The sequence below is a fragment of the Ornithorhynchus anatinus genome, chromosome 13 (genome assembly GCF_004115215.2).
Source record: "Ornithorhynchus anatinus isolate Pmale09 chromosome 13, mOrnAna1.pri.v4, whole genome shotgun sequence".
NCBI lineage: Eukaryota > Metazoa > Chordata > Mammalia > Monotremata > Ornithorhynchidae > Ornithorhynchus > Ornithorhynchus anatinus.
The window spans coordinates 23,380,549-23,408,452 of record NC_041740.1 but is presented as its reverse complement, the minus strand read 5'-3'; the positions used below and the strand labels follow the sequence as shown (position 1 = coordinate 23,408,452).

The 27,904-nt window shown below is 66.1% G+C and overlaps 1 protein-coding gene and 1 long non-coding RNA gene across 11 annotated transcripts; one reads left to right on the top strand and one right to left on the bottom strand.

Moving 5' to 3' along the window:
* The first annotated feature begins 33 nt into the window (after positions 1-33).
* Positions 34-26,398, top strand: ADAL (adenosine deaminase like). 10 transcript variants are annotated; one of them, XR_003763786.2, is made up of 14 exons: positions 34-242; positions 4,330-4,471; positions 4,715-4,839; positions 6,540-6,600; positions 7,476-7,563; positions 8,346-8,456; positions 8,933-9,014; positions 10,060-10,186; positions 12,344-12,424; positions 13,080-13,218; positions 14,343-14,443; positions 23,952-24,050; positions 25,448-25,792; positions 26,163-26,398. XR_003763786.2 is itself a non-coding variant. In XM_039913873.1 (13 exons), exons 1-13 carry the CDS (start codon positions 46-48, stop codon positions 26,173-26,175), a joined length of 1,581 nt encoding a protein of 526 aa, XP_039769807.1. In that variant the 5' UTR covers positions 34-45; the 3' UTR covers positions 26,176-26,398. The 10 variants fall into 10 exon arrangements, 4 of the variants coding, with proteins under 4 accessions (XP_039769807.1, XP_039769808.1, XP_039769809.1 ...); XR_003763790.2 differs by lacking the exon at positions 8,346-8,456; XR_005660682.1 differs by lacking the exon at positions 23,952-24,050.
* LOC114816017 lies at positions 14,436-15,426 on the bottom strand. Its single transcript, XR_003763793.2, has 2 exons — positions 15,236-15,426; positions 14,436-14,695 (listed from the first exon to the last, which is right to left on the bottom strand). It is a non-coding gene; the product is annotated as an uncharacterized LOC114816017 (long non-coding RNA).
* Positions 26,399-27,904: the final 1,506 nt, after the last annotated feature.

Sequence of the window (27,904 nt, the reverse complement as noted above, 5' to 3'; positions counted from 1 at the left end):
CCCGTGTCGTCACTTCCGGCCCCACGGCCCGGCCCGCCTTTCCAAATGGGGGGAGGGGCGCGAGGCGCCGCCCTCCTCCCCCCGCCTCGGCGCCCGCCGGCCGTCCCGGGCCCCTCCCGCTCCCTTCCGCTCGCCCTCCTCGGCCGGGCCCGGCCGCCGTTCGGCGCGCGCCTCCCTCCCCGCGGGCCGTTGCCCCGGGGGCCGCCGGGAAACGGCCCGCCCCGGCCCAAGCGGGGCCCGAGGTGAGTCGGTCTCCTCGTAATGACGTTGGGAATCCCTTCGGCGATTAGGGACGTTCATCCGCTCATTCGGGAGTATTCGTCGAGCGCTTCCTACGTGCAGAGCCCCGTGAACGGGTCGGCGACAGATAGAGGACGGGCCCCGCCGTCCCGACGGGCCCACGGTCGGCCCGGGCGAGACGGACGGACGGGGACCGTGGCGATAGATCGAGCCGAGGGAGATGGGCGTCGTCACCTGCAGCCGAGGAGCGGCGCGGCCGGGTGGAAAGAGCCCGGGCCGCGGAGTCGGAGGTCGCGGGTTCGACCCTGCCCCTCGGCGGCCGCGGGACCGTGGGCGAGCGGCTTCGCTCCCCGGCGCCGCGGTTCCCTCGTCCGTAAAACGGGGATCGAGCGCCAGCCTCCCGCGCTCGGAACGGCGCCCCGCACGCAGCGAGCGCCTGACGGATACCGACGTTACGATTGGCAGGCGCCTACCCTGTGCGGAGCGCCGTCCCGAGCGCCGGGGCGGAGGCGGGAGGCTCCCGGTTAACCCCCGTCTTACGGGTGAGGTCGCCGAGGCCCGGTGAAGCGACTCGCCCGGGGTCGCCCGGCCGACGGATGGCGGAGCCGGGATTCGAACCCGCGACCTCCGACCCCCCCGGCCCGGGCTCTCTCCCCGCGGAGCCGTGACGGCGGCGTTGCTCGGCCGCTCGCCCCGCGCGGAGCCACTCCGGGCCGACGTCAGGTGGTCCCACGCGGGGCGCGCGGTCCCCGTCGCCGTTCGGCGGATGCGCCGAGCCCTCTCCCGAGCGCCGGGGAGGAGCGGCGGGGCTCGGTGGAGGGAGGCCCCGGCCGGGGAGTCTCAGGGCGTGGGTTCGGATCCCGGCTGCGCCGCCTGTCAGCCGGGCGGCTGTGGGCTTCTCCGGGCCTCGGGGACCTCCTCTGGAAGATGGGGACGAGGACGGGGAGCCGCCCCCCCCCCCGTGGGACAACCGATCACCTCGTACCTACCCCCGGCGCTTGGAACGGCGCTCGGCACGGAGCGGGCGCTCAACGGACGCCGTCGGCGTGATACGAGGTCATCGGGCGGTCCCACGTGGGGCCCACGGTCCTCATCCCCGTTTTCCAGATGAGGTCGCCGAGGCCCGGTGGGGTGCCTCACGGCTGACGGGCGGCGGGGCCGGGACTCGCGCCCGGGACCTCCGACTCCCAAGCCCCGGCTCTTCCCGCTGAGCCACGCCGCTTCGGCGAAGCGACGGGGTGCCGGCCTGGAGACGCAGCACGGCAGAGCGGATGGAGCGCGGGCCGGGGTGGCGGGTTCTAATCCCGGGCCCGTCCGCTCCGTCCGCTCGGTCCCCTCGCCCGGAAGGTGGGGATTAAGACCGCGAGCCCCGCGGGGGGCGACCTCGTCGCCTCGTGTCGACCCCGGCGCTTAGACGGTGCTTGGCACGTGGTAAACGCTTAAGAGAAACCCCAGGGATTATAGTGAATTGTTAGGATGATCGGGCTGGACCCGGTCCCCGTCCCGCACGAGGCTCGCCGCCTCGATCCCCGTTTTACGGATGACGAACCGAGGCACGGAGAAGTTCAGTGACTTGCCCGGGGCTGCGCGGCGGGCGGGCCGTCCCGGATCGTACTTCGCGAGCGCTCGGTACGGTGCCCCGCGCAGAGCGAGCGCCCGAGAGACACGGTCGACTGAAGTGGCGGAGTCGGGATTAGAAACCGGCCCGCCCGCGGCATTCCCCGATGCCAACCTAGTCGCCGTACCTCGATCTCTCTCGCCGCCCCGCCCCGCCCGCGTCCTCCCCCTTGAAAAGATAACATATCAGTCGGATTTACTGAGCGCTTCCCGTGTGCGGGGCGCCGTCCTGAGCACCGGGGAGCCTGCGATACGACGGAATTCGCGGCCGCGCCCCCCCCCGCCCGCCTGGCGGACGCGAGGGGGAGACGGACGGTAGTATGAATAAACAATTTATGCCGTCATCGGAAATACGGAGATAGACGCTGGGGGATGAGATATGGGGTTGAGGGTGGGGCGACCATCAGATGTCCAGAGGTCACGGATCGAAGTGCACGGGTGCCGCGGGAGGGAGGGTGAGCTGGGGAAAAGAGGGCGTAACTGGCGAGGGCCTCTCGGAGGAGATGTGACTTTATTAACGCCACCGATTCAACTCCCCCCTCCTAAGGGGAAGGGATGGAGAGAGGCCCCTCCAACTCCGGGTCGAATGGGATTCCTCCTGCCCTCCCGATCCCCTCCCGACCTCCCCCTCGCTGCAGATACCCCCGCCGTCCTCCCCATCCCGGCGTCCGGCCCCGAATCCCGTCGGTTCCGCCTCCGCGACGTCACGAACGCGAGCGCCGATCCCGTCCCGCCTCGGTCGTCGCGCCGGCCCCCCTCGCTGACCTCCCGGCCTCCTGCCTGGCCCCGCTGCGGTCCCCGCTCCACTCTGCCGCCCGCAACGTTCTCCTTCCAAAAGGCGGCGGCGAGCACGTCTCCCCCACTCCTCAAGCAGCCCCGGCGGTTGCCCGTCCACCCCCCACGTCAGACGGGAACCCTCGCCGTCGCCTTTAAGGCGGTCGATCCCCTCCTGCCTCACCTCGCCACTCGCCTGCCACAACCCAGCCCCGGCGCTTGCCTCCTCTCGTGCCCTTGCCCTTCTCGCCGGGCCTCCGTCCTGTCGGTCTCGCCCCCGACCCCTCGCCCGCGTCCCGCCTCTGGCCCGGAACCTCCTCCCGTCTCCCGTCGGACCCAAAGTCGCTCTCCCCCCACCGCGAGGCCTTATCCGAGGCCCTTCTCCTCCAAGAAGCCTTCCCCGACTCGGCCCTCCCCTTCTCCCACGCCCCGCTGCGTCGCCCCGCCTCGCCGCCTCCGCCCGTCCTCCCTCCCGTCCCCGCGGCCCGTGTGCCTAGAGCTGTGATCGATCGATGTATCCCCTGCACTCGTTCAGCCGTATTTATCGGGCGCTGACGGCGTGCAGGGCGCCGTGTCGAGCGCTACGGAAAGTTGGGCTCGGCAACGGGGACGTCCCCTACCCGACGACGGGCTTGCGGTCCGGAAGACGGGGCGGGGAGGCGGACGGCAGAACAAGTGGACGGGCGTCGCTAGCATCAGCGTAAATAAATAGAATTGTAGCTACGTCCCCGCCGTTAATAAAATAGAACGATAAATACGTACAGATGGACCCAAGCCGTCCCCGGGATTTTCCCACGGGAACTCTCGGGCCCAGTCTTCAGGAAATCCCGGTCGTCGCCCGTCCGCCTCCGTGCGGGGCCGAGACTCCTCACGAGCGGCTTTGAAGCGCTCGATCACCTTGCCCCTTCCCGGCTCGCCTCCCTACTCTTCTACTTCGATCCGGCCCACCCCGCCTCCGCTCCTCTGATGCCACCCTCCTCACTCTGCCTCCATCGCGTCTGGCTCGTCGCCGACCCCCCCGGCCCGTGACCCTCCTCCTCCTCCGGCCTGGAACGCCCTCCCTCCTCAGATCCGCGCGCCCCCCCCCCCCCCCTCCAATCCGCAGAACCTTATCGACGGCCCATCTCCTCCAAGAGGCCTTCCCGGTCCGCGCCCTCCTTTCCTCTTCTCCCGCTCCCCTCTGCGTCGCCCTGACTCGCTCCCCGGGTTCGGGTATATTTCCGTAATGTATCCGTCCCAACGTCTGCCTCCCCCTCTGGACCGTAAGCTCGTCATGGGCGGGGATTGTGTCAGTTTTTTCCCCTCCTAAGCACTCAGTAGGGTGCTCGGTAAATACGAGCGAGTGAATGTGAAATGGGGTCGAAGGCCGGGAACCCCACGTGGGACGGGGACGGTGCCCGACCCGACTGGCTCGTATCGACCCCGGCGTTCGGCACGGTGCCCGGGCCGTACCGCGAAAAAGAAAAACGCCATTGAGAAAAGAGAGAGGGCCGCCCGCTCTCTGGCCTCCCGCTCTTCTCCCGCGCCGAGGGTGAGCGGCCGGAGCCGGGCCTGGGCCAGCTGGCTGGTGAAGCTCTCTCACCCGGTTCCTGGCAGTGGGGGTGGTGGGCACGGCCGGGAGAGTGTTGCCGAAGGGAGGAATTAGGACAGCCGGTGAAAGCGGGCTTTCGCTTGATTTTCTTCTCTTAACCCAAACAGAAGTCCGTGCGGGAGCCGTCGGCGGGACCGGCGATCGGTTCCTCGCCCCCCTTGGAGAAACTTCTTTCCCACCGAACCGCCGATGGCAGACGAGGAGCGGCAGCCCCGGCGGGATCCCTTTTACTCAGAGATGCCCAAAGTGGTGAGGGCTAGATCGCGGAACCCCGCATAGGGTTCCAGACCTAGAGCGCGAACCTCAAGACAGGGGATGAAGTCTCCGACCGCTAACGACATCGGGCCGGAGCGGCCCGGCTCCGAGGCCCGCAGCGGCTGGCTCTCCGTCGCTCGCTTCCCGCCCTCTGACCAGTTTCGCCCGACCCTCTCCCTCCCTCTTTTCCTCCCCCCCCCCCCCGCCCCTTCCCCTGGCCCTTTTCTCTCGACTTAGGAGCTTCACGCCCACTTGAACGGTTCCATCAGTTCGGCTACCATGAAGAAACTAATAGCCCTGAAGCCGCACCTCAAAATCCAGGATGGGATGCCGGTCGACAAGGAAGACGGGACGCTGGAGGAGTGAGTCGAGCTGCCTTTTCTCGATCGTCCCCTCGATCCGGGTAGCCCGGGGGCTCGCGGGTCTGGCCGGGCGGGAAGGGGTGGGACACGGAGGGGGCGGCCAGGGCACCCGCGCCGAGCACGTCTCCTTGGGATGCCCGGCCGAGGAGTGGAGGCGGAGGGGCTGGGAAGCCTGAGAAGCGGGGCCGGGTGGAGCGGCGAAGCCCCGGGGGGTTGGGAAGGCCAGGAGGAACCCCCGGGGGTTGGAAAAGCCCCCCGACTGGGGGGCCGGATGGAAACGATGGGGGTCCCCGCCTGTCCTTTGCCGGATTTTTGGTTTGCGGAAGAGGGAAGCTGCCTCGGGGCTTGGAGCGATGAACACAAATCCCGGCCCTTTCGTAGAGACCTGAACGTTCCCTTTTTTTAGCAGAAACATTTCCTTCTCTTAGCGCAAACATGTAGAGTGGTGCAGTGGAAAGAGCAGGAGCCTGGGGAGCGGAGGCCCCGGGTTCTAATCCCGGCTCCGCCACGCGTCTCCTGGGGGGCCTGGGGCAAGACGCCTACCCTCCCTGCGCTTCAGTCTCCTCCTCTGTGAAGTGGGGATTAAACAGCTGTTCTCTCGCCCCTCGGACTAGGGACGAGGGCCGCGTCCGTTGTGATCTTTTTGCCTCTACCCCGGTGCTTTACCCTTTACCAAAGCGCTTGGCACGTAGTGAAGTCCCTCGGGGCCCAGTTCCGGGCCCCCCGCTCTTCTCCATCTGCGCCCACTCCCCCGGAGAACTCATTCACTCCCGTGCCTTCGACCGCCATCCTTATGCGGATGGTTCCCAGATCTGCATCCCCAGCCCCGATCTCTCTCCCTGTCTGCGGTCTCACCACCCCGTAACCCTGGCATCGTCCTCCACTCCTCGCCCTCATTCAGACGCGATCTGCCACCAGACCCCGTTGGTTCAGCCTTCGCGGCGTCGCTAAAAGCCGCCCTCTGCATCCAAACCGCTAACCGTGTTCATCCGGGCACTCGCCCTCTCCCATCTCGATCGCTTTCCCCCCGGCCCCAGCCCGTACGTCACTCCGCTGCCTGGATCGCTTCTCGGCAACAACGTTGGGCCCGTCTTTCCCCGTTCCTCAGAAACCTGAACCGGTGGCCCGTCCGCCTCCGCGTCACATAAACTCATCGGCTTCGGCGCGTTCGACCCCCTCGCCCTCTCCTGCCTTGCCCTGCTGCTTTCCTGTGGCGACCCGGCGGGCACGCCTGGCTCCTCTGAGGCCGACCGGCGGGCTCTGACCGCGTCGGCCTCGCTGCCGCGCTCTTGCCGGCGTCCCGCCTCTGGCCCGCTCTGCGTGTCCGACGGACGATCGCTCTCTCCACCCTCGAAGCCTTATTTAAAAGCACGTCTCGCCCAAGAGGCCTTCCCTAACTCAGCCCTCGTCTCTCTTCTCCCGCCCTCTCCTCTGTCGCCCTCGCACGGCTCTGCAGCCCTCCCTCAGCACTCACGTACCTCTCCGTAGTCCCTCTGGTGTTACTGACGTCCGTCTCCCCCCCCCCCCCCCGGAGCATAAGCCCGTTGAGAGCGGGGAACGTGTCCACCAACCCCGTTACCGTCGCACCCTCCCAAGCGCGCGATTCGGTGCTCTGCGGGCAGTAAGTGCCGAATGAGTGCCATCGATAATGAGCGCTCGACGAGCGCCGCGGTTCACTCTCACCCCGAATCCGGTTGCAGGTATTTCCGGATGTTTCAGCTCATCCACCAGATCACGAACCGCACGGAAGATGTCCTAATGGTAAGAGCGCAAGGTTCTTGGAGCCCGTCAAGACCGGGCAAGATTTTGCGTGAGTTTTCCGTGTGCAGTGAGCGGCTCTTTCAAGACACGGCAGAGTCCGTGGGTGTTTGCTGTGAGCGGGTGCTCCCGAGATAGTCCTTCTAAGGGTTGGAACACCAGGGGCCCGGATTTTCTCGCCGAGTAGCGTCGCCTGACCGTATATCTGCCTACCCTCCGAACCTTTGACCGGCGCCGATTTAGTAGATGGGGAGTAAACAGGTGAAAGACGGTTAACTGGCCCGCCCCGGGGCGAAGAAGGAGAAAAAGCCGAGGAATCGGCGGGTCGCTGAACTTGGGTGGGACGTGGGAGAAAGTAGGACAAGAGGATGGATACTGATCTCGTGGGCCGATGGGAGTCCGAAGGCCCGCGGGCCGTATTCGTTGATCCCACCTGGCCCTGAATTCTCTGCCCGACAGTGGGCCCGTGGGCTTGTGGTTAGAATGGACCATCTAACTCCCCTCCCTAAAAATAATAATAATAATGATAATAGTGGCAGCACCTGTTAAGCATTTACCGTGTTGTAATCACCAGGGCTCCCAACCCAAGGTAACTAACCTGCCCCTCTAATGACGCATCGCGCGCTCCTCGTCCGTGAGCCTCTCCGGACCCTCCCTGCTTTCTCTGACACCCCCACCTTTCTCTCCCCCAATCCGCTCGGTGTCGTTTCTCCCGGGCCCTGCCCGCCCCTAATTCCTTCCAGCCGTGCGTGTCGGTTTGCGCTAAGACGGTTGTGCAACTCTCATTCCGGGTCCTCCGTCGGCCACTCGTCCTCCTTAATCCGGCCGCCCGTCTCGGGTCTCTAAAGTTTCCGGGCTCTGTTTGCTGCTCTAATCAGGTCACGAAAGACGTCATTAAAGAGTTTGCGGATGATGGGGTCAAGTATCTGGAGCTGAGGAGCACGCCCAGAGGAGAAATCACGACGGGTAGCGTCTGTAATGTTTCTTCACGTAGGAAACGAGCCTCCCCTCCCTTCCCCTCTCCTCCTTCCCATCCGTCCCCCGGGTGGAGGTACCCCAGGTGGGCCCCCGGGGCTCCCGCGCCCTCCAAGGAGGCCCGAGCCAAGACCGAGCAGGGCTTGGCGACAGATTCCCCCCCCCCCCCCCCCCATCCTGGCTGCGGCACTGGACGGGAGCCCCCTTCTCTGGCCGAGCAAAGTTGCCTTACGGCAAGGTAAAGCTGAGAGCCGAAGGGACGGGATGGGAAAAACACATCCTCCGCTTCCCCTGTGAAACCCCGGCCTCGGCCCCCGAATGGCGACGAGCGGATCCGACGGGGGAGGGGGGGAAATCATGGGAAATGGTTTCCAAAGCCCGGGAAATTCGGCTCGACGCCAAGTCCCCCAAACGTTCCTCCGGGGCAAAATTTCCCGCCATTTCCGGGGGCGGTAATCTGCCCCACCCTTCCCGGACCAACGCCCTGGTTCGGGCGCCTGGCAGATGCCGACTCCACTGCCGCATCGGCCCCGTCGCCGGTCGCTCTCCTCTCCGGTCCCCGCTTCACTTGACTGCCCGGACCAAATTTCTAGAATGTCCCCGACTCTTCGTAACCTCCAACAGAAACTCCGGACGGTTGGCTTTAAGGCCCTCCGTCGGCTCTCTCCCTCCTACGTATCCGCTCTCTTCCACCCCCTGCCCCCTCGGGCCTTCCCAACCTGGACCTCCTCCTCTTGCTTTCCCTCCCGCCCGTACCTCCTTCCCTCTTGCAGTCAGACCACAGCGCCCCACACCTTCAGCGCCCTCGCGAAATCACCTCCCTCGGTCGTGTTTGGCGAGCCCTTCCCGTGCAGAGTGCCGCAGCGAGCACCCGGGAGAGTACGGTATAGCGGAGTCGGTAGGCGCGGTCCCCGTCCAGCGGGGGAGGCGGACCTTAATATAAATAAGTAAACGGATCACGGATACGTACGTACGTGCTGGGGGGCCGAGGGTGGGGGGTGAACGAAGGGGGCGAATCCATCCCCTCCGGGAGGCCTTCCCTGCTGAATTTCTGCCCTCCTTTGGCCTGAACTCTTCCTTACCCCCAGCTGCTGCCTTGGCCCGTCGCTGCCAACTGCGCGCTCGTGAACTCACCCTCTCTGGCATCTTACTTACCCTGTTACTTCGGCACTTACTCCCATACTCGTCCCCTCTTCTCCCTCCCGTACGTCGGTTCTTTCTGCGCCCCTCTTCAAGGTCAAGGATCACCGGTTGTACACCCCCCCCCCCCCAGGCGCTTAACGGAACGGCCCGCGCGCGGGAGGCGTGAAATAGAAGCCTACCGGCCGATAAACGCGCTGGTCTCCTCTGTCCCTTTTAGGTATGACTAAGAGGACTTACGTGGAAGCTGTTCTCGAAGGCATAAAGCAATCCAAAGAAGAGAATCTGGACATAGATGTGAGGTGATTGACTACGGGCGCTTCCTCCTCTGGGGAGAAACGGAGCGGCCTCGATTCTTCCTCCCTGGGAGGGGTGTGAGAGGTCACCCCAGGTTTTAGGCTGGGATACCTGCGCCCCGGACGACGGCCTGGAAAACTGCCGGACCGGTTTCCGGCGGGCCGCGATTCGGCCAGGACCGTGAATCCCGGTCTGGGGGAGGCCCCGGCATCCGCTGGCGTTCGGGGGGGTCTTGGGGGGCCCGCTTTCAGGCATCCCTGGGGTGGTGGGGAGGTAGGAAGGGGGCGCGGCTCCCCATCTGGGGCCCGAAATGGCTTCCGAGGGTCCTGGGGGCTTCCGGATCAAACCGGGACAACTGGTGACGCCCGCCCCGGCCCCTCGCTTCCCCGTTCCCCCGAGCCCGTTTTCACGCTAGGAAGGCCGCCGCAGACCGGGAGCTGTCCCAGCCGCCGGGGTCCCCCTAGGGCGTGGGCAACCTGGAGCCATTCCTAAGGAGTGGCCCAGCGTGCCGGCAACCTGGGGGTCCCCTGTGGCATATCTGCGGGATTCAGGGATTGCTCCGGGCCAGCGGCGGAGGCCCGCGATTTCCGGGGAGCCGTCGAAAGCGCCCCCCCCCCCCCCCCCCCCCCCCCCCCGGGCCGCGGCGTGCGCACCCCACTTCGGCAGCCGCTCGGGCTGGGGCTGGGGCGGGGTGCTGCCGCGGGCCGAACGGCGGGCGACGGTCGTGACTCCGTGGTCCCGCTGGCCCCCCTTTGGCTCGGTTTCCTCAGCCGGCAAGCGGGGCCGGGATGCTTATTCTCCCTCTCCCTCAGCCGTGAGCCCCCACGCGGGTCGGGGACGACGTCCAGTGTGATTTTATCGTACCCGCCTCACCCCTTAGCCACTCCCAAAGGGCCCCATTTACGATTCTGCTCTCGCCTGGCTCCTAGCGCGTTCAGTAAGTCAGAGTGTGCCTTACTGCCTCATCCAGCTCTTAAAGAGTAAAGGAACGTCCCTTCTCCGTGTCCCTCGCCGGGTTCATCTTCAACGTGAACCGTGCGTCGCTCGTAGGTATTTAATGGCCGTAGACCGGCGAGGCGGTCCTGCGGTCGCCCGGGAGACCGTTAAACTTGCCGAAGAGTTCTTCCTGTCCACCGACGATACCGTTCTGGGCCTCGACCTCAGCGGAGACCCCACTGTGAGTAAATTTTGCCTCGAGGCCCGGTCTTCCCGCGCGGGCCCGTCGGTCGCCGAATGTTTTCCGCTTGAGCCGCGGGAGGGCGAGGCTCGGGGTCTCTCGGCTCTGAGACTTCACTTGCTGTGCGAGAAGCCTCCGTTCCTGGGCAAGTTGGAGATGCGAGCAACCGTCTTCAGTTGCCCGGGGGGGGGCGAATCAGCTTCGCTCCTCCGGCCCTCGGTCACCTCACGGGGACGAAGACTGAGCCCCGGGTGGGACGACCTCATCACCTGTCCGCCCCGGCGCCCCGAGCAGTGCCCGGCGCGTAGTAAGCGCCTAGGGTGCCGGCGTCATTATTATGATCCGGTAGAGCGATTGTGACTGCCCCCCCGACAAAGGATCGTGTGGGGGGAAAAGGATCTCCAAGAACCAAAGTCCTGAATCGAGAGTAGAGACGGGTTCGGCGAGCCTGAGGAATCGAGGGCTGGGTCTGGGGCGGATGGTAGTAATTCCCTCTGTAACCTACCCCGCCCGGTGCTTAGAACGGGGCTTGGCGCGTAGCCCTTTGCGAGTTCCTCTGATTCTTCTCATGAAATGAGGACGTGGCGCACACGGGTAGGAAGTCCCGCATCCAACAGCGCTCCTACTACAGATGAACGCAGACGGGCATTCCGTCGTATTTACTGAGCGCTGGGGAAGTACGGGTTCGGCAGTGAAGACATTCCCTGCCCACGCCGGCCTTACCGCCTGGAGGGCGGGGAGACGGACATCAAAACAAGGCTCGCGGTCTAAAAGTCAAAAGTACCTTTTAAGCACTTGCTATTCACCCTGTCCTCGACCCCGCAGCCCAGGGCGTACGGACCGTCTCGTCCGTCAGCAATTAAGTACCCTTCCGCGGGGACCCAGGAAGCAGGAGCCCCGCCGACGAAGGGCGTCTGGCTTAATCACGTGAGGAGAAGAACCTAATAATGTCTCCGTGGAAGGACTCCCTCCTTCTGGGTCTCTTGCCAGTCCCCTCTCCCCACCGATTTTTAGATTGACCGTGTCCGATTTCCACCCGGCTGTTATCTCCCCGTGTTTTCTACTTGCGCTCTCCCAGGCCGGTGGTAGACGGTATCTCCATTCGGGCGGATTCACTGAGCGCTTACCGTGGGCCGGCCGCTGGACCGAGCGCTCGGGAAGTGCAGCCGGGCAGCGGGTAGAGACGCCCCCTACCCGGCAACGGGCTCCCGGTCCGGAAGGGGGAGCCAGGCCACAGAGCGAACCGGAAGAAAGAAACCTTTGGATCTCCAAACCGGGAGGAGAGGATAGAGGAACCCTTTTAGGGTGGGCGAGGGTAGTGCAGCCGTCCCCGAGGCCGGAAGTAGTCGGACCGTGAAGAAGGGACTGGGCCGGCCCGGTCTGGTTCCCTGCTTCTAAAGGACGGTGGAGACGTGGCCCGGGGACCGGAGGGAAAGGAGTGCCGTCTCGCTTCGGGACGGGCCAGCCGACAAGCCAAGCGTCGATTCTGTTCCGTAGCACGTTTCCGTCGGCCGGCGGCGGATAGTAGGAGGTGCGTGTCCGGCCCAAAGGGAGCGTCTGAAGACCGTCGTGTTAGGGCAGTTCGGCTTCAGCCGATGGGGAGGTGGCGCTTTTCTAATGAGACGAAGGGCGACGGCGCTATTTAAGAACCTACCGTGTGCCCGGCACGTAAATTGGGGGTTGAGGCTAAGCGCCCGGGATCGATCGGGTGATGAGGTCGGACGAGACCCCGCCCCACGTGGGACTCCCAGCGGGGAGGAGGACAGGTATCGAATCCCGGTTTAACAGCTGAGGGACCTGCGGCAGAGAAACGAAGTGGTTCGCCCAAAGTCGCACAGCGGGCAAGTGGCAGAGCCGGGATTAGAACCCAAATCCACCGACTCCCGGACCAGCGGGCCCTTTGGCGCCAGGCCCCGCTGCTTCTGTCATTGCCCTCTGCGTTAAATTTATCTTAGCGTCCGCCTCGCTCGCTAGAGTACAGTCCCGGAGGACGGCCATCAGCCCTCAGCGTTCCGTCGGGCTCTCCCAAGTGCTTAGTACGGTGCTCTGCCCACCGCTCGGCAGATGCCGTTGTCCGATTAGTCGCCCCGTCCCTTCCGGTTTCGCCGATTCTCACCCGGCGTTCTCCCGGCTCCTCATTTCAACTCTTTCTTCAAGGTGGGACACGGAGAGGACTTTTTCGAACCCCTGCTGCAAGCAAAGAAAGCTGGCCTGAAGTTGGCATTGCATCTTGCCGAGGTAAAGTCACCTCACGGTCCTGACGGCTCCCTCTCCCGCCACCTTCCACCCCTGTCGGGCTCGCGCTGGCCGAGGCGTCGACCGGCGGCCGTTCATCTCCCCTGGCCGAGTTTGAGGTTCAGTCGGGGGGGGTGGGGGGGGGGTGAATCCATTCCTTTAGAGGTTGGTGGCGGAGAAGGGGCGGTTGAGGAGCCTGACCTGGGCCGGGGGGGGGGGGATCCGGAGAGCAGGCCGAGGTAACCTCCGCCCGACACCTTTGTGGCCGACTAAGGAGACGTTGCGACTTCTCGGTCGAGTTCGGCCCCGGCTCTCGCTCGGCAGGTGACAGGGTAGCGAAGGCTTGGGGCCGCGGAGAGCTTCCCCTGCAGATGCGAGGGCCCCGCTTCCTTCCGTGTCTCAGTGAATAACGGAAGAGCGAATGCGTCCCGAATGCGCTGAATGGCGCCGAATTGTACTTCCCAGGCGCTTGGTAGACAGCCCTCGATGAGTCCGACTCCAGGAGCGGACGACTGGACGTCTTACCGAGAAGGGGGACGTAAACAGCATCGAGGAATAAACTGAGATTGGTCCCGGGGGGGGGGGGGGGGGGGGGGGGAGGAAGAGAAGTCCTTGCGAATAAGCAGTCGTCCGGACCCTGAGATGGTTTCCTTTGTAGATTCCGGGTCTAGAGAAGGAGACCCAGGTCCTCCTGGGGTTGCCTCCTGACCGAATCGGGCACGGGACGTTCCTTCATCGTTGCGCGGGAGCTGGGCCGAGCCTGACGGAGCTCGTTCGCCGCCATCGGATCCCCATCGGTGAGGAGGACCGTTGGAAGGGTCGGGGGGGAGCCCGACGCAACGGTATTAACGACAGCGACAGTGGTGTTGGTTAAGCGCTTGCTGTGGGCCAGGCGCTGTTCCAAGGGCCGGGGTAGGTAGTACCTGGTCATCGGGGTGCCCCGCGCGGGGCTCACGGTCGTAATCCCCGTTCTACAGATGAGGTCACCGAGGCTCAGAGAAGCCAGGTGGCTCGCCCGAGGTCCCGCATCTGAGTGGCGGAGCCGGGGATTGGAACCCACGTCCTCTGACTCCTGAGCCCTCGCCCTTTCCGCTAAGCCTCTCGCCACGGGTCCCGGCCGTTACCGCCGCCCTCCCCGTCCCCCGTCCCCTGGCCGGGAGTCCCGAGCCCGACGGGCAGTCGGTCGCCGGGGCCACCGGGGTGGCTCGGAGCACCGAGCGGGACCGGAGGGTCCCGGCCGGAGACTGGCGCTCAGGCGATCAGCGGTGATTTTCTGAGCGCCCTCTCTGTGCGGGGCCCTCAACCCAGCGCTCGGGAGAGTAATAATAATAATAATGTTGGGTTTCGTTAAGCGCTTACCACGTGCCGAGCACTGTTCTAAGCGCCGGGGTGGACACAGGGGACCCGCCGCCACCGTGACGTACTCCGTCGCCTCTGGTGATCGGACCCGCTTTCCCAGGGGCCGCGCTTGACCGCAGACGTCCCCGCTCTACTGATGGGTGCGGCCGCCTCACCCGGGACCGGCTCCCCGAGGGCACTGCTGGGATGGGAAGGGTCGGGGACGCCCCTCAGGAGCACGTTCGGTAACCGGTAGCCGCAGGGGCAGAAGAGAGGAGCGGGCCTAGGCTCCCTCACCGGAGGCGTCATCTGCCCCGCTGCTGGGGAGAGGTCAGTCGTTTCAGTTTCGGGATCGCGGACGCGAAATCCCGCCGCGCTCTCCCAGGTTCTCAGGACACCGCTCCGCCGAAGCGGCGAATGAATACCTCGCGTTGATTCGACCGCTGGAACCCAAGGGAAGGGGCCGGGAAGTCGGTCACACGTAATAGCCCCCGGCCAGTAGCCAGAGCGGCTCGCGCCTGGGGAGGAGCGTAGGGGCGCGGACCGGGGGAAGCGGACGGTAATCGGGCGCCTTCCTCCCTAGAGTTCTGTCTCACGTCGAACGTCAGAAGTCGGACGGTGCCTTCCTACGACCGACATCATTTCGGATTCTGGTACGGCGTGGCCCACCCTTCTGTGATCTGCGTAAGATGTTTTAATGTCCTCTGCCCTTAGCCCTCGCCGTTGGGGACCGAGCGGGTCGGGGGCCGCGGAGGGGCGGGGTGAGGGGCGGAGGAAAGGGAGAGTCCCCGTCCCCCCCCGTCCCCCCGTACCTCCTCGACACCGTCGGGACCTTCGGGTGGCGGGAACACAGGGTCCGGGGCAAAGGCAGGACAGTGCTCAGAACTCTTCCAGACGCTTTGCCGGTGACCCGCCGGTAGAGGGGACCCGGAATCGCTGAGAAGACCGTAGCGGTGGAAAGTAATCAGAAATGTGCCGCCTCACCCCGGGTGGTCCCAGCAGTCGTATCGTTAGCGTCTCACGTCGACAGGAAGACGATAACAGTGATGATGATAATGTTGGTATTTGCTAAGCGCTTACTACGTGCAGAGCACCGTTCTAAGCGCTGGGGTAGACACGGGGGAATCGGGTTGGGCCCACGTGGGGCTCGCAGTCTTAACCCCCATTTTCCAAGATGAGGTAACCGAGGCCCGGAGAAGTTAAGCGACTCGCCCACGGTCGGCTGACGAGCGGCAGAGCCGGGATTCGAACCCGTGACCTCCGACTCCAAAGCCCGGGCTCTTTCCACCGAGCCACGCCGCCTCCCCCAAAGCAGCGGAAGACGGCCGCGTCTTCCCACTCTGATCTGGACCGGGGGTAGAGACCCTTGTTGTCTGGCTAGAGAGCTTTCCCTAGAGGTGGGAGTCGATCCCGAACACAAGCGCGCCAGGGTTCTTTTCGTCTGCCGTGAGGGAAGGGTGAGACCTATCCGCGTACCAGAATCGAAGGTCTCGTTTGTTCATCTTCCTCCGTTGTCCGTCTTTGGTTTTTGGCGGGGGGGGCGTCGGTCGTTGCCGAATTGGCGGGGAAGGGTCTCGGGCGTGAGCTACCGTCGAGAATTCTGCGTTGGTGACCGGCCGTGGCTCGTCCCCGCGACCCTCCCGGGGTTCTGACCCGTCACGGCGACCTTCCTGGGAAGAGGAAGCGGTCTCTTTGGCCGCAAGTGATTTCCGATCTCCTCCCGTGTCCCGAAGGGTCCCCTTGGGTCCCCTCGGCCCGCCGTCCGTTCGCCCCTCGGGCCCTCCTGGCCTCCAGCCCCGCAACCCGTCCCCGGGCTCCCGTCGCCTTGGGCCGGCGAGCTCCCGGCCGCTCCCGGCTCTCCCGGGCCTCCGACTCCCTGCCTGGCTTCGCGCCGGGGAGAGGCTGTGCGGCCGCGAGACGTGGGTCCCCGGAGGGCGACTGGGGCTGAGATCTGGGGCGACCTGCCCCGGGCGGCCCCCCCCCCCCCCCCGACGTCTCGGGGGAGCCCAGGGCCTCGTGGCGTTCCTCGGTAGCTCCCGCGCCTTCAAGAGGACGGGCCCCGGACGTCCCGGCTGAGGCGTGCGGTTTCCACGGAGCCCCCCTCCCCGCCCCGAGCCCCCCGCCGACACCCCTTGGGCAGCCCCCAGCAGAGCTCCCCCACCCTGGCCCGGCCTTGTCACCCTCCGGCTCCCTCGGGGCGGGGGACGAGGCCCAGCGGAGCGGAGCCCGCTGTTTTCTGCTCTCTTCGAGGGCGCTCACCTGACTCGCGAGTAGCTGACGGCGCTCCCCGGACGGGCAGGGACCCGTGTACTTCGGTCACCTTTACGGGGGGAGGAAAGCAAGAAGCCGGTTACGGGGTGCTAGCGGAGGCGGAGCGCGAGAACGTCTTTAAAACCAGGGGGCGGGAAGCGACCTCCCCGCCTTACCGCGCTTTTGAGTCGTCCGTCGTGAACCTCTCTCGGCCTTTTTCTGTCGGCAGACCGACGATAAGGGTATTTTCGATACCCGCCTGTCTCGAGAGTACCAGCTGGCGGCCGAAAACTTCCGCCTGAGCCAGGCCCAGGCGTGGGACCTCTCCTACAAGTCCATCGACTGCATCTTCGCCTCCGGCGGCGTGAAGGCCGAACTCAGGAAGAAGTGGAGCCGGCTGAAGCCGGGTCCGCTGAGCGACTGAACGGCTCCGGGCCCTCGCCCTGAATCTCGCCTTTCCGCCCGCCCTGCCCTCGCCTGCGTATAGATTTTGGTTTCCTTCCGGGCCGTTCTGATCTGGTCGCTAATCCCGACTCCGGATTTTGACCCGGCGGATGATGCTGGCCCCGGATACGGTGCTCGAGGCCTCGCGAACGGGGCCGGAGTGGGAGCGTCACCCGCGAGGGCCTCGGCCGGACGGGGCGGGGGCTCCCCGATCCGGGCCCCGCCCCGGCCGGCCGTCGGCACCTCTCTCGGAGGGCCCGGGCCCGGGCTTCGGGCAGCGGGTTAGAAAGTCCGGGCCTCGTTGGTTTGCACGTTCACCCTCCCGCTCGATCGTGTACGCCGACGGCTTGCTTTCTTTTGGATCGCCGTCATAAAGATCGTCTGGATCAGGTCGGATCTCGGGACTGCATCGATGCACTTTTGTCTCAGCGCTCACGTCTCGTGGCGTCGGTTTAGAGCTCTCGCCGGGTAGAGCGGGGCGGGCCGCCGGAGGGTCGGGGTCAACCGGCGGGGTGAACTGATCAGAATCACGCCCACAAAACGGCACGGGAAAGGGAAACCCGCCCGTTACCCGTGGGACGGGTTCGGGAATCGGCGCGGCAAGAGACCGGGGACGAGAAGGCGGAGTTCTTTACAGAATTTATCCCGCGGGGCGAATCGAACCTCCCTCTGGGGAGGAATGTGATTATTTAACGATATTAGAGCTTCCCTACCGGGAGGAATACGCTGAGGTGTCAACTCGCGCACGACAAGAGTGCCCGGGTCCCGCCCCACGGGCGCTTCCCACTTGGGAGGAGTTCACTCACGGTCGCGCACCCGTGGCGAAGCGCCTGCCTTCCAGCCCCAACGTGAGGGAAACCCCAGGCCAGAGGCGAGGGGTCGGGGGCGTGTCGGACGAGATCGAGGTACGGCAGGTTGGCATTGGAACAGCGAGGCGTACAGGCCGGGTGCGATATCGAAGCGGCCGGGTACGACGGGAGGGAGCGAACGCTCAGAACAGTGCTCTGCGCTCAGCGCTAAATAACTCAGGTTGCCGACGCAGAAGCGCTCTCCGCCTCTCGCCGGCTTTCCCCGTCCCCAAGGTGAACTCGGGGTCTCCGACGCTACCGCGGGACCGCCCGAGCGAGGCGGGAGTCGGGAGGGCGGGAGGGCGGAGACTGAGGCCGGAAGCCGGAATGGCCTGGGAGCCCAGGTAATAACCAGGTGGACCGAGACCCGCGGCGGCCGGCCGCCGGTCACCGACGGCCGGCCGCGTGAGAAGGCCGCTCTGCCCGCACCGGGCGAGGAGCCGCGCGACGGGCGAGGGTCCCGGCCCGCCGAACGCCCCCCTCCACGACGCACAGACCGCTTCCGTCTCACCGCCGAGGGATTTCCGTCCGTAGAGACCCGCTCCTCGCACCCGTCCCCGCCTCGGGCCCCAGACCGTCGGTTTGGGAGCGGTTTGGCCGGACTCTCCCAGGGTCTGCCCCGCTGATGCTTAGGGAGCGTCACTCCCTCGTTTTAGTTTCCCGGAGGGACGAATTTATTCGACGTTAGGGAGAGCCATATCTACTTCACACGGCCCCTGAGCCCGAGACCCCCGGCGAAGCCCTCCTGTCCCTCACTCGCTCTCCCTTCTACGTTTTCACGCGTCCTTTTACTGCGTGTCCAGCGCGGTCCCCTCTCCCCGCTTTGTATCGTTGGACTCCGAGCCCCCCGAGGAACGGGCACCGGATCTAATCCTCAAAGGCGTGTCCTCTCTGGGTTCAGGACAGGGCTCTGAACCCAGTAAGCCCTGAGTAAAGAATATTACCACCACCTGATAGTGGCCCCCACGGCACCCGTGTACCGGTCCGTAATTTCCATTTAAAAAAAACTGTAATCTCCTTGCGGGCAGGGAGCGTGCTGCTAACTCCGTCGAACTCTCCCGGGCGCGTTGATTAAAAGAGATGTAACTGTGTCCACGTAATGTGTTTCCGTTGCCGTCCGCAGCCCTCTCTCTCCCTTTTTCTCTGTGCGTCTCTTCTTCCGTCTCCCCCTCGCTCGTTCCCGCGTACATTTTGAAGCACCCGCGCTACGTAGAGGACCCAGCTGAGGGCCGGAAGAAGACGCTGGTAAGAATGACCCGGGCCCGGGCCTCCCCGTCTAAAAATAAACCAGGCGCGGCCGGCGAGGGACGTAATCCGGAGAGATTACAATGGTTAAAACCCGTCCAAGGGCACACGAGGCCGCCGATGACTCGGATGCGAGCGGCCGAGCACCCCGGCGGAAGGAGCCGGGTTGCGGGCCGTTGGGTAGCCGGGCAGGGCCACTCCGGGTCCCGTCGTCGCTAGTCGCGCCGGCCAAGGACGCGGCAAGCCCGGCGAGGGGCTTCCCGCCCGCCCAGTCCGCCCCGACCCCCGGATCGGGCGGGGAGGGAAAGGAGGCCGGCCTTCCGTATTCTCCGTCGCTCGGTAGAGACGGGGCCTCGGCGGGTCGGGCACCTGGGAGAGTTGAGAGCCGGCGGCTCTGTCGGCTGGGAGAGTTGGGAGAGTTGCCAGAGCCGCAATCCGTCCCTCCGACCCCTCGGCAGCCGCGGCTGGCTTTGGATCTGGCCTTCGGCTCCGTCCAGATGGAGGCCCCGGCCCCGGGCGAGGTTTGGGACGGTGCCCGGCACGTGGTGAGCGCTCCACAAATGGGACGACGGCGCACTTCTCCGGGCCTCGGTTACCTGCAGAATGGAGATTGGGTCCGTGAATCCCGCGTGGGACGGGGACTGTGTCCGACTTGCCGATCCCGCATCGCGGCCGGCACGTCGTAAACGCTTTAATCACCGTGATCAGAAAAGCATTTTACTCCGTACCAGGCGCTGTACTGAAGAGGTCTCGGGTTCGAACGCCGCCCCCGCCCCTTGTCAGCTGTGTGACTGCGGGCAAGTCACCTAGCTGCTCCGTGCCTCGGTCACCTCATCGGTAAAATGGGCATTTAGAGTGCGAGCCTCACGTGGGACAACCCGATGACCCTGTATCTACCCCAGCGCTTAGAACAGTGCGCCGCACCTAGTAAGCGCTTAACAAATGCCAACGTTGTTGCCGTTGGGGTAGATACAAGCCACTCAGGTGGAACCTAGGTGGGCCCCCGTCCCACGTGGGGCCCGAAGTCTTCAACGGTAATCAAATATAATAAAAATAAAATAATAATAATAGCGATATTAAGGGCTCACTCCGGGTCGGGCACTGTCCTAGGCGCTGGGGTTAGAAGCAGATCAGGCGAGACCCAGTCCCCGTCCCACCTGGGGCTCGCAGTCTTAATCCCCGTTTTCCAGATGAGGCAAGCGCTTAACAGATGCCGTTTTGACCGGCTGGCTCGCCTTTCACGCCGGGCGGGCTAGCGACGGAAGCCTGGAAGCCTAGAACTCTTTAGAGTTCTAATCCCGGCTCCGCCACCTGCCCTCTGTGACCCCGGGCGGGGCGCGTTCGCTTCTCCGGGCCTTGGCTTCCCCATCCGCAGAATGGGGATCTAATGGCCCCGTCCCCGGACCGCGGGCCCCGCGTGGGACGGGGACCGCCTCTGGCCCGATGATCTCGTTTCTACCCCGGCATTTAGCGCGGTGCTTTTGGCGTAGGAAGTGCTTAACGAATGCCGTCGTCGTCATTTCAAACCACCCCCTCTAGCCCACGGCGGCTCTGACTGCCAGTTTTCTGCCCGAGGAAGCGCTTAACGAATGCCCGGAAGACGCCCGGCAACATGTAATTCAGTTCAATCCCCGCCACCGATGACGACGACGGTGATGATCATGCTATCTGTTAAGCGCTTACCCTGGGCCGGACGCTAAGCTCTGGATTGAATACGAGGTAACGGGGTCGGACACCGTCCCCGCTCCGACGCGGGGCCCGCGGGCCGAACCCCCATTTTGCGGATGAGGTGACTGAGGCCCGGGGAAGTGAAGTGACTCTCCCGGGGTAACCCAGCAGGCGGGTGGCGGAGGCGGGAAGCGGGGCGACTCGCCCGAGGTCACGCGGCAGACAAAGTGGTGGGTCGGAACCCGGGTCTCCCTGCCCCCCGGGCCCGCCATCCACCCACCGGGTCACGCTGCTCCCCGGGTCGTCGACGCTCCAGAGGGAAGAACGTGGCCTCGAGGGGCGAAGTTCCCGTCCGCTCCCTCCTCGTACCTCGCGCCCAGGTCGTGGGTTCTGTCTCCGCGTGCCGCGTCAACCCCCGCCTCTCGCAGAGGTTCCCAGCCGCGTGCTTTTTCCGCCTTTCGACACCCCCCCCCCCCCCCGTGCGAGTGTAGGTGGGGTAATGACCCAGGACGCGCCCGTGATCCGTTTCCTGAAAATGCGGGCGCCGTGAATCGTCGCGCCGGGCTACGTCCCCCCACAGACGTAGAGCCGATCCGGTCCCTCCTCGTCCCGGGATCGGGCGAGGCGTCCCGGCCGAGCCCTAGGGGCGGCGGCGGGCCGTTGCCCGCCGCTTCCTCTCCGCCCCGTCCCTTTCCCGCCGTTATCCCGAGGGACCCGTCCAGCCCCCGCCCCCCCCCCCCCGCCCCGACCGTGCCGGCCTCCGCCGGGGACTCGAAGAAGCCAGGAGGGAGGTGAGGTCTCGTCCTCCCCGTGCCCCGGACGACGTGCCGCCCGTCCTTTAAATCAAAGGGCCCGGGTGGAGGGGTGGGGAGGGAAGCCGTTCGGAAGAGGACGGAACCGGACCGGGACGGCCCCGGGGCCGGACCGGTCGGGGAGGGAACTGGTTCCGTGGCCCCGTTGGGACACGTCGACGGGTGGGACCGGCGGATTCTGGGCCACGGCAGCGATCGGTCCGGGACGCCGTCTCCGGGATTTAGGCACTCCAGCCGTCGGGACCCGGGGCCTCATCCGGTCCGGATCCGGCCGCTCACCGCACCGAAGGCGACCGGCTCTCTTCCGCCAGTCGGCCCAACGATTCCTCCGGTCGCCCCGGGCGCCGTGAGGATCCGCGCGGCCTCGTGGATAGGGCTCGGGCCCGGGAGCCGGAAGGACCCCGGCCGCGCGGCCTCGGGCGGGTCCCCTCGCTTCTCCCCGCCTCAGATGGGGATTGAGACCGTGAGCCCGCGCGGGACGGGGACCGGGTCCAACCTGCCTCTCCCCCGGGCTTAGACCGTGTCCGGCACGTAGTAGGCGCTTGACCGACGCCGCGATTATCATTTTCACCGTCTACGCTGCCGCCGAGCGCCCCGCGGGCCCCTCTCCGCCGGACGCCGGAGCGAATCCGTCAGCCGCGACGACGTCCGGGGCCCTCGGCAACCTCTCGGCCCCAACTGCCCTGCTGCCCTCCAGGTTCCCCACCCTACCTCCTCTTCTGGGGGTATCTATTAAGCGCCCGCTCTGGCCCATCGCTCTCCTAAGCGCTGGGGCGGACACCGGGCAATCGGGTTAGACGCGGTCCGTGTCTGCCTCGGGCCCGGCGGCTTCCGTCGGACCGCCAACTCCTCGTGGGCGACGCTGTCGTGTCGTACTCGCCCAGGCGCTCGGTACGGGACTCGCCACGTGCCGAGCGCTCCGTGAATACCACCGACTCCACGGCCCGTGGCCATCCGGCGCATCTCAGAGGAGTCGGTCCGGAAGCAGCCGAGCGGCCGCTCCTCCGCCCTCCGGCTCCCTAGACACAAACGCTCCCCGGCCGTTGGCTCCGCCTCCGTCTCTAGCCCGGGCCCGATTTTCATCGAGAAGCACCCGCTCGTTGGAGCCTCCCCGCCTGAGCCCTCGTTTCCTCTCCTCCCGGTCCCTTCCGCGTCATCCGTACGCTTGGATTTCTAACCGCTGAGCACCTGATACTCACCCCTCCCTCGGCCAAACGGCGCTTGCGTACGCGCTCCCGATTTATCCCGGTGTCCGTCGGTAATCTTCTTTAATGGCCGTCGACCCCTCTAGGCCCTGAGCTCCCGGTGGGCGGGGGAACGTGTCTACCGGCTCTCCCGAGGGCTAAAAGCAGGGCTCGTCACCCGGAAAGGGCTCGACCAGCACCACCGATCAACCGGGAGGAGCAGGTGGGGAGGGAGGTCCTCCCTCTGCGGCTCACGGCAGCTCCGTAGAGTCCCCGGTGAGCCCCGCGCAGGGTAGAAAGACCCCTCTCCTGGCAAGCGGGACCACCCGGCCCCGCCGCCGGCTCACCCCGCCTCTCGCTCGCCGCACCCCGGCGGGAAGAGACTAGCCCGAGGATCGGTATCTCCGCACCGGATTTCAGGCCCGAGGTCTCGACGGCAGACTCCCCATTTCCATTTCGTACGCTCGGGAGGGAGTAGCCGGAGGTTAACGTCCCCCCTTTCTGCCTCAACTGGGTCGGTCGGCCGGGCTCATTGAGCCCCGACCGGGGGCAGAGCACCGAACCCCCGCCTCCGGAAGAGTACGACGCGACGGAGTCGGTGGACGAGTTCCCCGACGGAGCTTGGGGTCTGGAGGGGGAGACGGACGGAAAGATAGATCGTGGGCCCGGCGGATAGGTACGAAAGTCCCGAGGGACCGCGGGTGCGGCGAACGAAAGGTACCGATTCGAGGGAAGGGCGAGGCAGAAGGGAGAGCTCAGGCGCGGAAGGCCTCTTTTATTTCACGATCGAGTGCTCGCGGGAAGCGTGGGGGAGATGAGCTGATCAGGTCGGACGCGGTCCGTGTCCCGTACGGAGTTCGCCGTCTCCGTCCCCGTTTCGCGGCCGAGGCAGCCGGGGCGCGGAGAAGTCGGGGGAGTCGCCCAAGGTGACGGAGCGGACAAGCGGAGTTAGACGCGATTCCGACGAGGCCGCAAAGGTGGGAAGAGCGGCGGTCTGACGGATAGGAAGCCGGAGGGGGTCCCGGGCTCGAGGTGGGACCGTGGGCCGGCTGGTGTCGGATGAGCGAGGCGGGCGGGCTGGGATGCGGGAGGAAGGGAGCGAGGGAGAGCGGGAGTGGGAACGGCGATCGAGCGCTTTAAAACCGAAGGCGAAGGGTTTCCGGTCGGCGCGGCGGTGGACGGGCGAACCCCCGGAGGTCCTTGAGGAGGGGGGTGGGAGGCACGGACTGAATTTTTCTTAGGGAAACGATCGAGGCGGAGCTCGAGGTAGCGACCGGAGTGGGGAAAGGCAGGAGGCGGGGAGGTCAGCGAGGAGGCTGAGGCGGGTAGTTCGGGCGGGAGCGGGTGAGTGCTCAGATTAATGCGGGAGGAGAGGGGAAAGGGGGATTTTCACGAACGGACAAGATCTGGTGACAGATGGAATCTGCGGGTTGAGCGCGAGAGACGATGGAGGCTAACGCCGGGGTCAGGGGCTCGGGAGACGGGAAGGACGGCGGCGCCGGGCACGTCGAGGGGAGGGCAGGGTGGGAAGACGAGAAGTTCCGTTACGGGCGGGGCGGGTGGAGTAGAGGAGACACGGGGCTACGGAGAAGGAGAAGGATGAGGCCCGGAGATGTAGATTTGGGAATCATCCACCGAGAGATGGCAGACGAAGCCCCGGGCACGAATGAGATCCCTTGAAAATGACCTCAGTTAAAACGGAAACCTTAAAACTCACCTCGCCGTCCGTCTCGCCCCCTAGACCGTAAGCTCCCGGCCAGCGGGGGACCTGTCTACCGGCGCCGCGACGCCGCACTCTCCCAAGGGCCCGGCGCGACGCTCCGCGCAGAGTCAGCTCTCGGTAGGTACGATCGATTCCCGCCGAAATAACGACCGAGGGGCTCCGCCGCCTGCACGCCCCCCCCCCCCAGCGGACCCCAGCTCGGAAGGCGGTGACGTCATAAGGGCCGACGGTGGGGGAGACGGTGACGCCTGGAATCGCCCTCCGTCTCCCACGGGAGGAGGAGACGCAGAGAGTTGGAAAGGCGCTTGTGGGGGGGGGGTTGAACGATCGTCGAAAGATCCGTTTTGTTCCGATATGGGCCGGTAACGTCTCCCTTCCGGGGCCCGAGTTTCCACCGGTCCCCTTTCGGCCCCCGGCTGGCTCGGGTGGAGGGCGGGCGGGGCGCGGGGACGGAGTCGGGGTCGGCCGGCGGTTTGGGGATCCTCGCTCCTCACACCGAAAAGAGCCGCTCGGGGAGCTCCGATGCGGAGGGAGGATGTTGGGGACGCCGAGAGTTTGGAGCGGGAAGGCGGCCCGGGAGGGGGGGGGTCCCGAGAAACGCCGGGGTCTAGAGGAAGGAGCCCGGGCCCGGGTGTCAGAGACCCGGGTTCTAATCCAGGCTCCTCCGCTCCGTGACCTCGGGCAAGCGGCTTGACTTCTATGTGCCTCGGTCTCCTCACCTGTAAAATGGGGCTTCGACCCCCACCTGGGCCGCGAGCTCCGTGTGGGAACCGAGTACCTTGACCAGGTGGAGAAGCGGCGCGGCTCAGTGGGAAGAGCCCGGGCTTGGGAGTCAGAGGTCATGGGTTCTAATCCCGGCTCCGCCGCTTGGCAGCCGGGCGACTTCGGGCCGGCCACTCCGCTTCTCCGGGCCTCGGTTTCCTCAGCCGGAAAACGGGGGTGAAGACCGTGAGCCCCACGCGGGGCAACCCGACGACCTCGTATCTACCCCGGCGCTTAGATGGGTGCTTGACACATAGCCCGCGCTCCACGGATGCCGTCGTTACCGTTAGCTTGCGTCTACCCAAGCGCTCAGGACGGCGCCTGGCCCGTAGCGAGCGCTTACCGAGTAGCAGAATTCCTCTTCTTCTTCTTCTCCCCTTCCCCTTGAATCGATCGGTGGTGCCGACGGGGTCCTCACCGTGTGCCGGGCGTTTGGGCGAGTACCAGAGAGTCCGGGGAGAGGCCGGACCCCTCACGGACCCTCACCTTCCCGAGGTCGCCCTCGGTTCCTCCCCTCTGGTTCCGCATCTCCGGCTCGCGCGTCCGTCGCGCTCCGCATCCTGATCCGTCTGGCCCCGAGGCTGGGTCTCGGCCGTCCGCTTATTATCCCCCCCCCCCCCGGCACCCGGCACGCCGTCTGCCCAGCGCATCCCGTTGGTTCACGGAAGGGATTTCCCGCGGGGGTGGCGTCGGGGGTGAGTCGGCGGCCCGGCGGGGGCGTGGGTGCGAGTTTGTGACCCTCTCACCCACAGCCCATTGAGGAAGGCGATCAAACACCCGACCTCCTGGGAGGAGGAAGATTTCCGGCCCCTGGCCAAGCGGAGGAGAACCGACCCGCCGCTCGAGGATCCAGAGGAGCAGAGGGAGAGGGGAGGGGAAGAAGAGGGGATCCGGAAGAAGCGGGTGGAGGGGGTGGGGCGAGAGGAAAGGAAGGAGAAGACAGAGGAGGAAAAAGCGAAGGAGAGAGACCCGCTCTTCCAGACGGAGAGGCAGAGACGACTGGAGAGGAGACGATACTGGTTTAAGAAGATGGCGACCAGGAACGGCGATGAGGCGCGGAGGAGAGAGGCGGAGGAAGAGGCCCTGTTTTTCCCCAGGTAGAGTCGGATCGGCTACCGGGCCGTCGGCGACTCTTCCCCCACCCCGCCCCGGCGGACGCCTCTCCCCAGCCACGGGGTTGCCCCTTGGAGGACCTGGATCGCCGGGACCGGGGTGCCGGGGGCGGGGGGGGGGGGGCGGCCAGAGGATCCGGGGACGGAGCTGGAGGGGGAAGAGGAGCGGAGATCCGGGCCCCCCGAGGTAAGGATCAAATGGCGGCCGAGCCCTCTCTCCCCCCATCCCAGCCGTCTCCAGCCCGGTCCAGCCCGGCCTTCCGGGGTGGGGAGCGGGGAGGGACGTCTGGGGAGCGGGGCAGGGAAAGCCGGTCCGATCTAACCCGTAACATCTCCCCGTCTCTCTCCTCCACAGATTCCATCGCTGACTCCCTCCGCCGCCTTCCCCGAGGGCCGCCTCCTTCCCCCCACCGACACCTGCCCAGTCCTACCCCGGCAGCCCCTTCCCACCCCCGCCCGCTTTCCTCCGTCGTACCCGAACCTTAACCCTGATCCCGATTTTAAATGGAACCCTACCCCAACCCTACCCTCAGCCCCTCCGGCCTTCTCCCGACACTGTTCTCCCCAGATAAAGTTTCCCCCTCGCCGAAATCCCGGCGACGTTCCTCGGGGCGGGACTTAGGGGCCGGCGCCGACCAGGCCGGGGAGGGAGGAGGCCGAGCGCGGTGGCCCGGAAAGCCGGCGGGGGGGGGGTGGCGGGCAGACTACGGGACGGGCGGCAGAAGGGAGAGACCGGAGGCGGGGAGGCCGTCGGGGAGGATGCCCACAGTCTAGTCCAAAGATGGCACGGGCCTGAACCAAGATGGCGGCAGCGGGAGTGAAGGAGGAGGCGGGGGGACGGACCAGCGGGACGCACCCAGCTAAGAGCCGGAAAGGAGACCGGGAGATGACCCCGGGATTGTGAACTTCGGGGAGGGTGGTGCTAGATGGGAAAAGTTAGGAGGGAGGGAAACCGAGTCAGAACGGAAAGATGAGCAGTTGGCTTTAACCCGTTCTAGGAACTGATTCAAGCGGCCAGCGGCGTAGCCTGGCGGAGAATTTCTGGAGCCCGGAGGAGGAGGGACATCCCGATGTCGGCGATAGAGATTCGGGCATCGCCGGGGATCCCGGTGAGGGGAAAGCGGGGCGTAGTGGATGGAGCGCGGGCCTGCGAGTCAGAAAGAGCTGGGTTCTAGTTCTGCCCCCATCACTCGTCCGCCGCCCGACCCGGGGCAGGTCACTCCTCTGGGCCTCGGTCGCCTCCTCCGTTAAACGGCGATCGGGGCTGCGAGCCCCGCGGGGGACGGGGATGGCGTCCAACCCGATTCCCTCGTACCTGCCCCGGGACTTGGGGACGGTGGCCGGTACACGGTAAACGCTCAACGGACACCGTCCAGCTCGGCCCCCTTCGGCCCCCCGAGCCGAGGCCCTGGGGTAAAAGAATCCTCCTCCCGTTTCGCAGACCCGTTCCCGGGCGGGACGGAGCTGCGGGGCCCGGAGCCCAGGGGAACGGGCGCCGAGTGGCGCCGGGATCTCCGGGATCGGAGATAATGGCGGGTTACCGAGGCTCAGAGAGGAAAGGAGCGACGCGGGGGTCAGAGGCGGGGGACCAGAGCAGGAGGGGCAACCGGAAGGCGGGAAGGAGGACCCGCGTCGGGGGTCGGGGCAGAGGGGCGGCCCCCCGGAGCCTCGAGGTCGCCCCGCCGCTCTCCGGCCCCCTCGCTTTGCTCCTCTCTCGCCTGGCTGCACCTCGGTCTCGTCTCGCCGCCTCCGCTCTGAAACTCCGTCTCCCTTCACGCCGTCGGCGTCGTCGCCGGGGGGATTTATCGAGGGCTTACGGTTCACCGGACGGGGAAAATACGATCCGACGGAGGTGGCGGGCTTGGGAGTCGGGCGACGTGGGTTCGAATCCCCGCTCCGCCGCTTGTCGGAGGCCGCGTGGCCTCGGGCAAGCCGCTTAACCTCCCCGGGCCTCACCCGCCTCGTCTGCGAGGTGGGAATCGAGACCGTGAGCCCCACGCGGGGCGACCCGATCGCCTCGTATCTGCCTGCTACGGGAAGCGGCGCGGCTCAGCGGAAAGAGCCCGGGCTCCGGAGTCGGAGGTCGTGGGTCCGACT

Coding starts and splice junctions, on each gene's coding strand:
- ADAL (XM_039913873.1), top strand. CDS start 46: ATGGGGGGAGGGGCGCGAGGCGCCGCCCTCCTCCCCCCGCCTCGGCGC. Junction 6,601..7,475: donor GCACGGAAGATGTCCTAATG/GTAAGAGCGCAA, acceptor TGCTCTAATCAG/GTCACGAAAGACGTCATTAA. Junction 14,413..25,447: donor CGACATCATTTCGGATTCTG/GTACGGCGTGGC, acceptor TCTCACCCACAG/CCCATTGAGGAAGGCGATCA.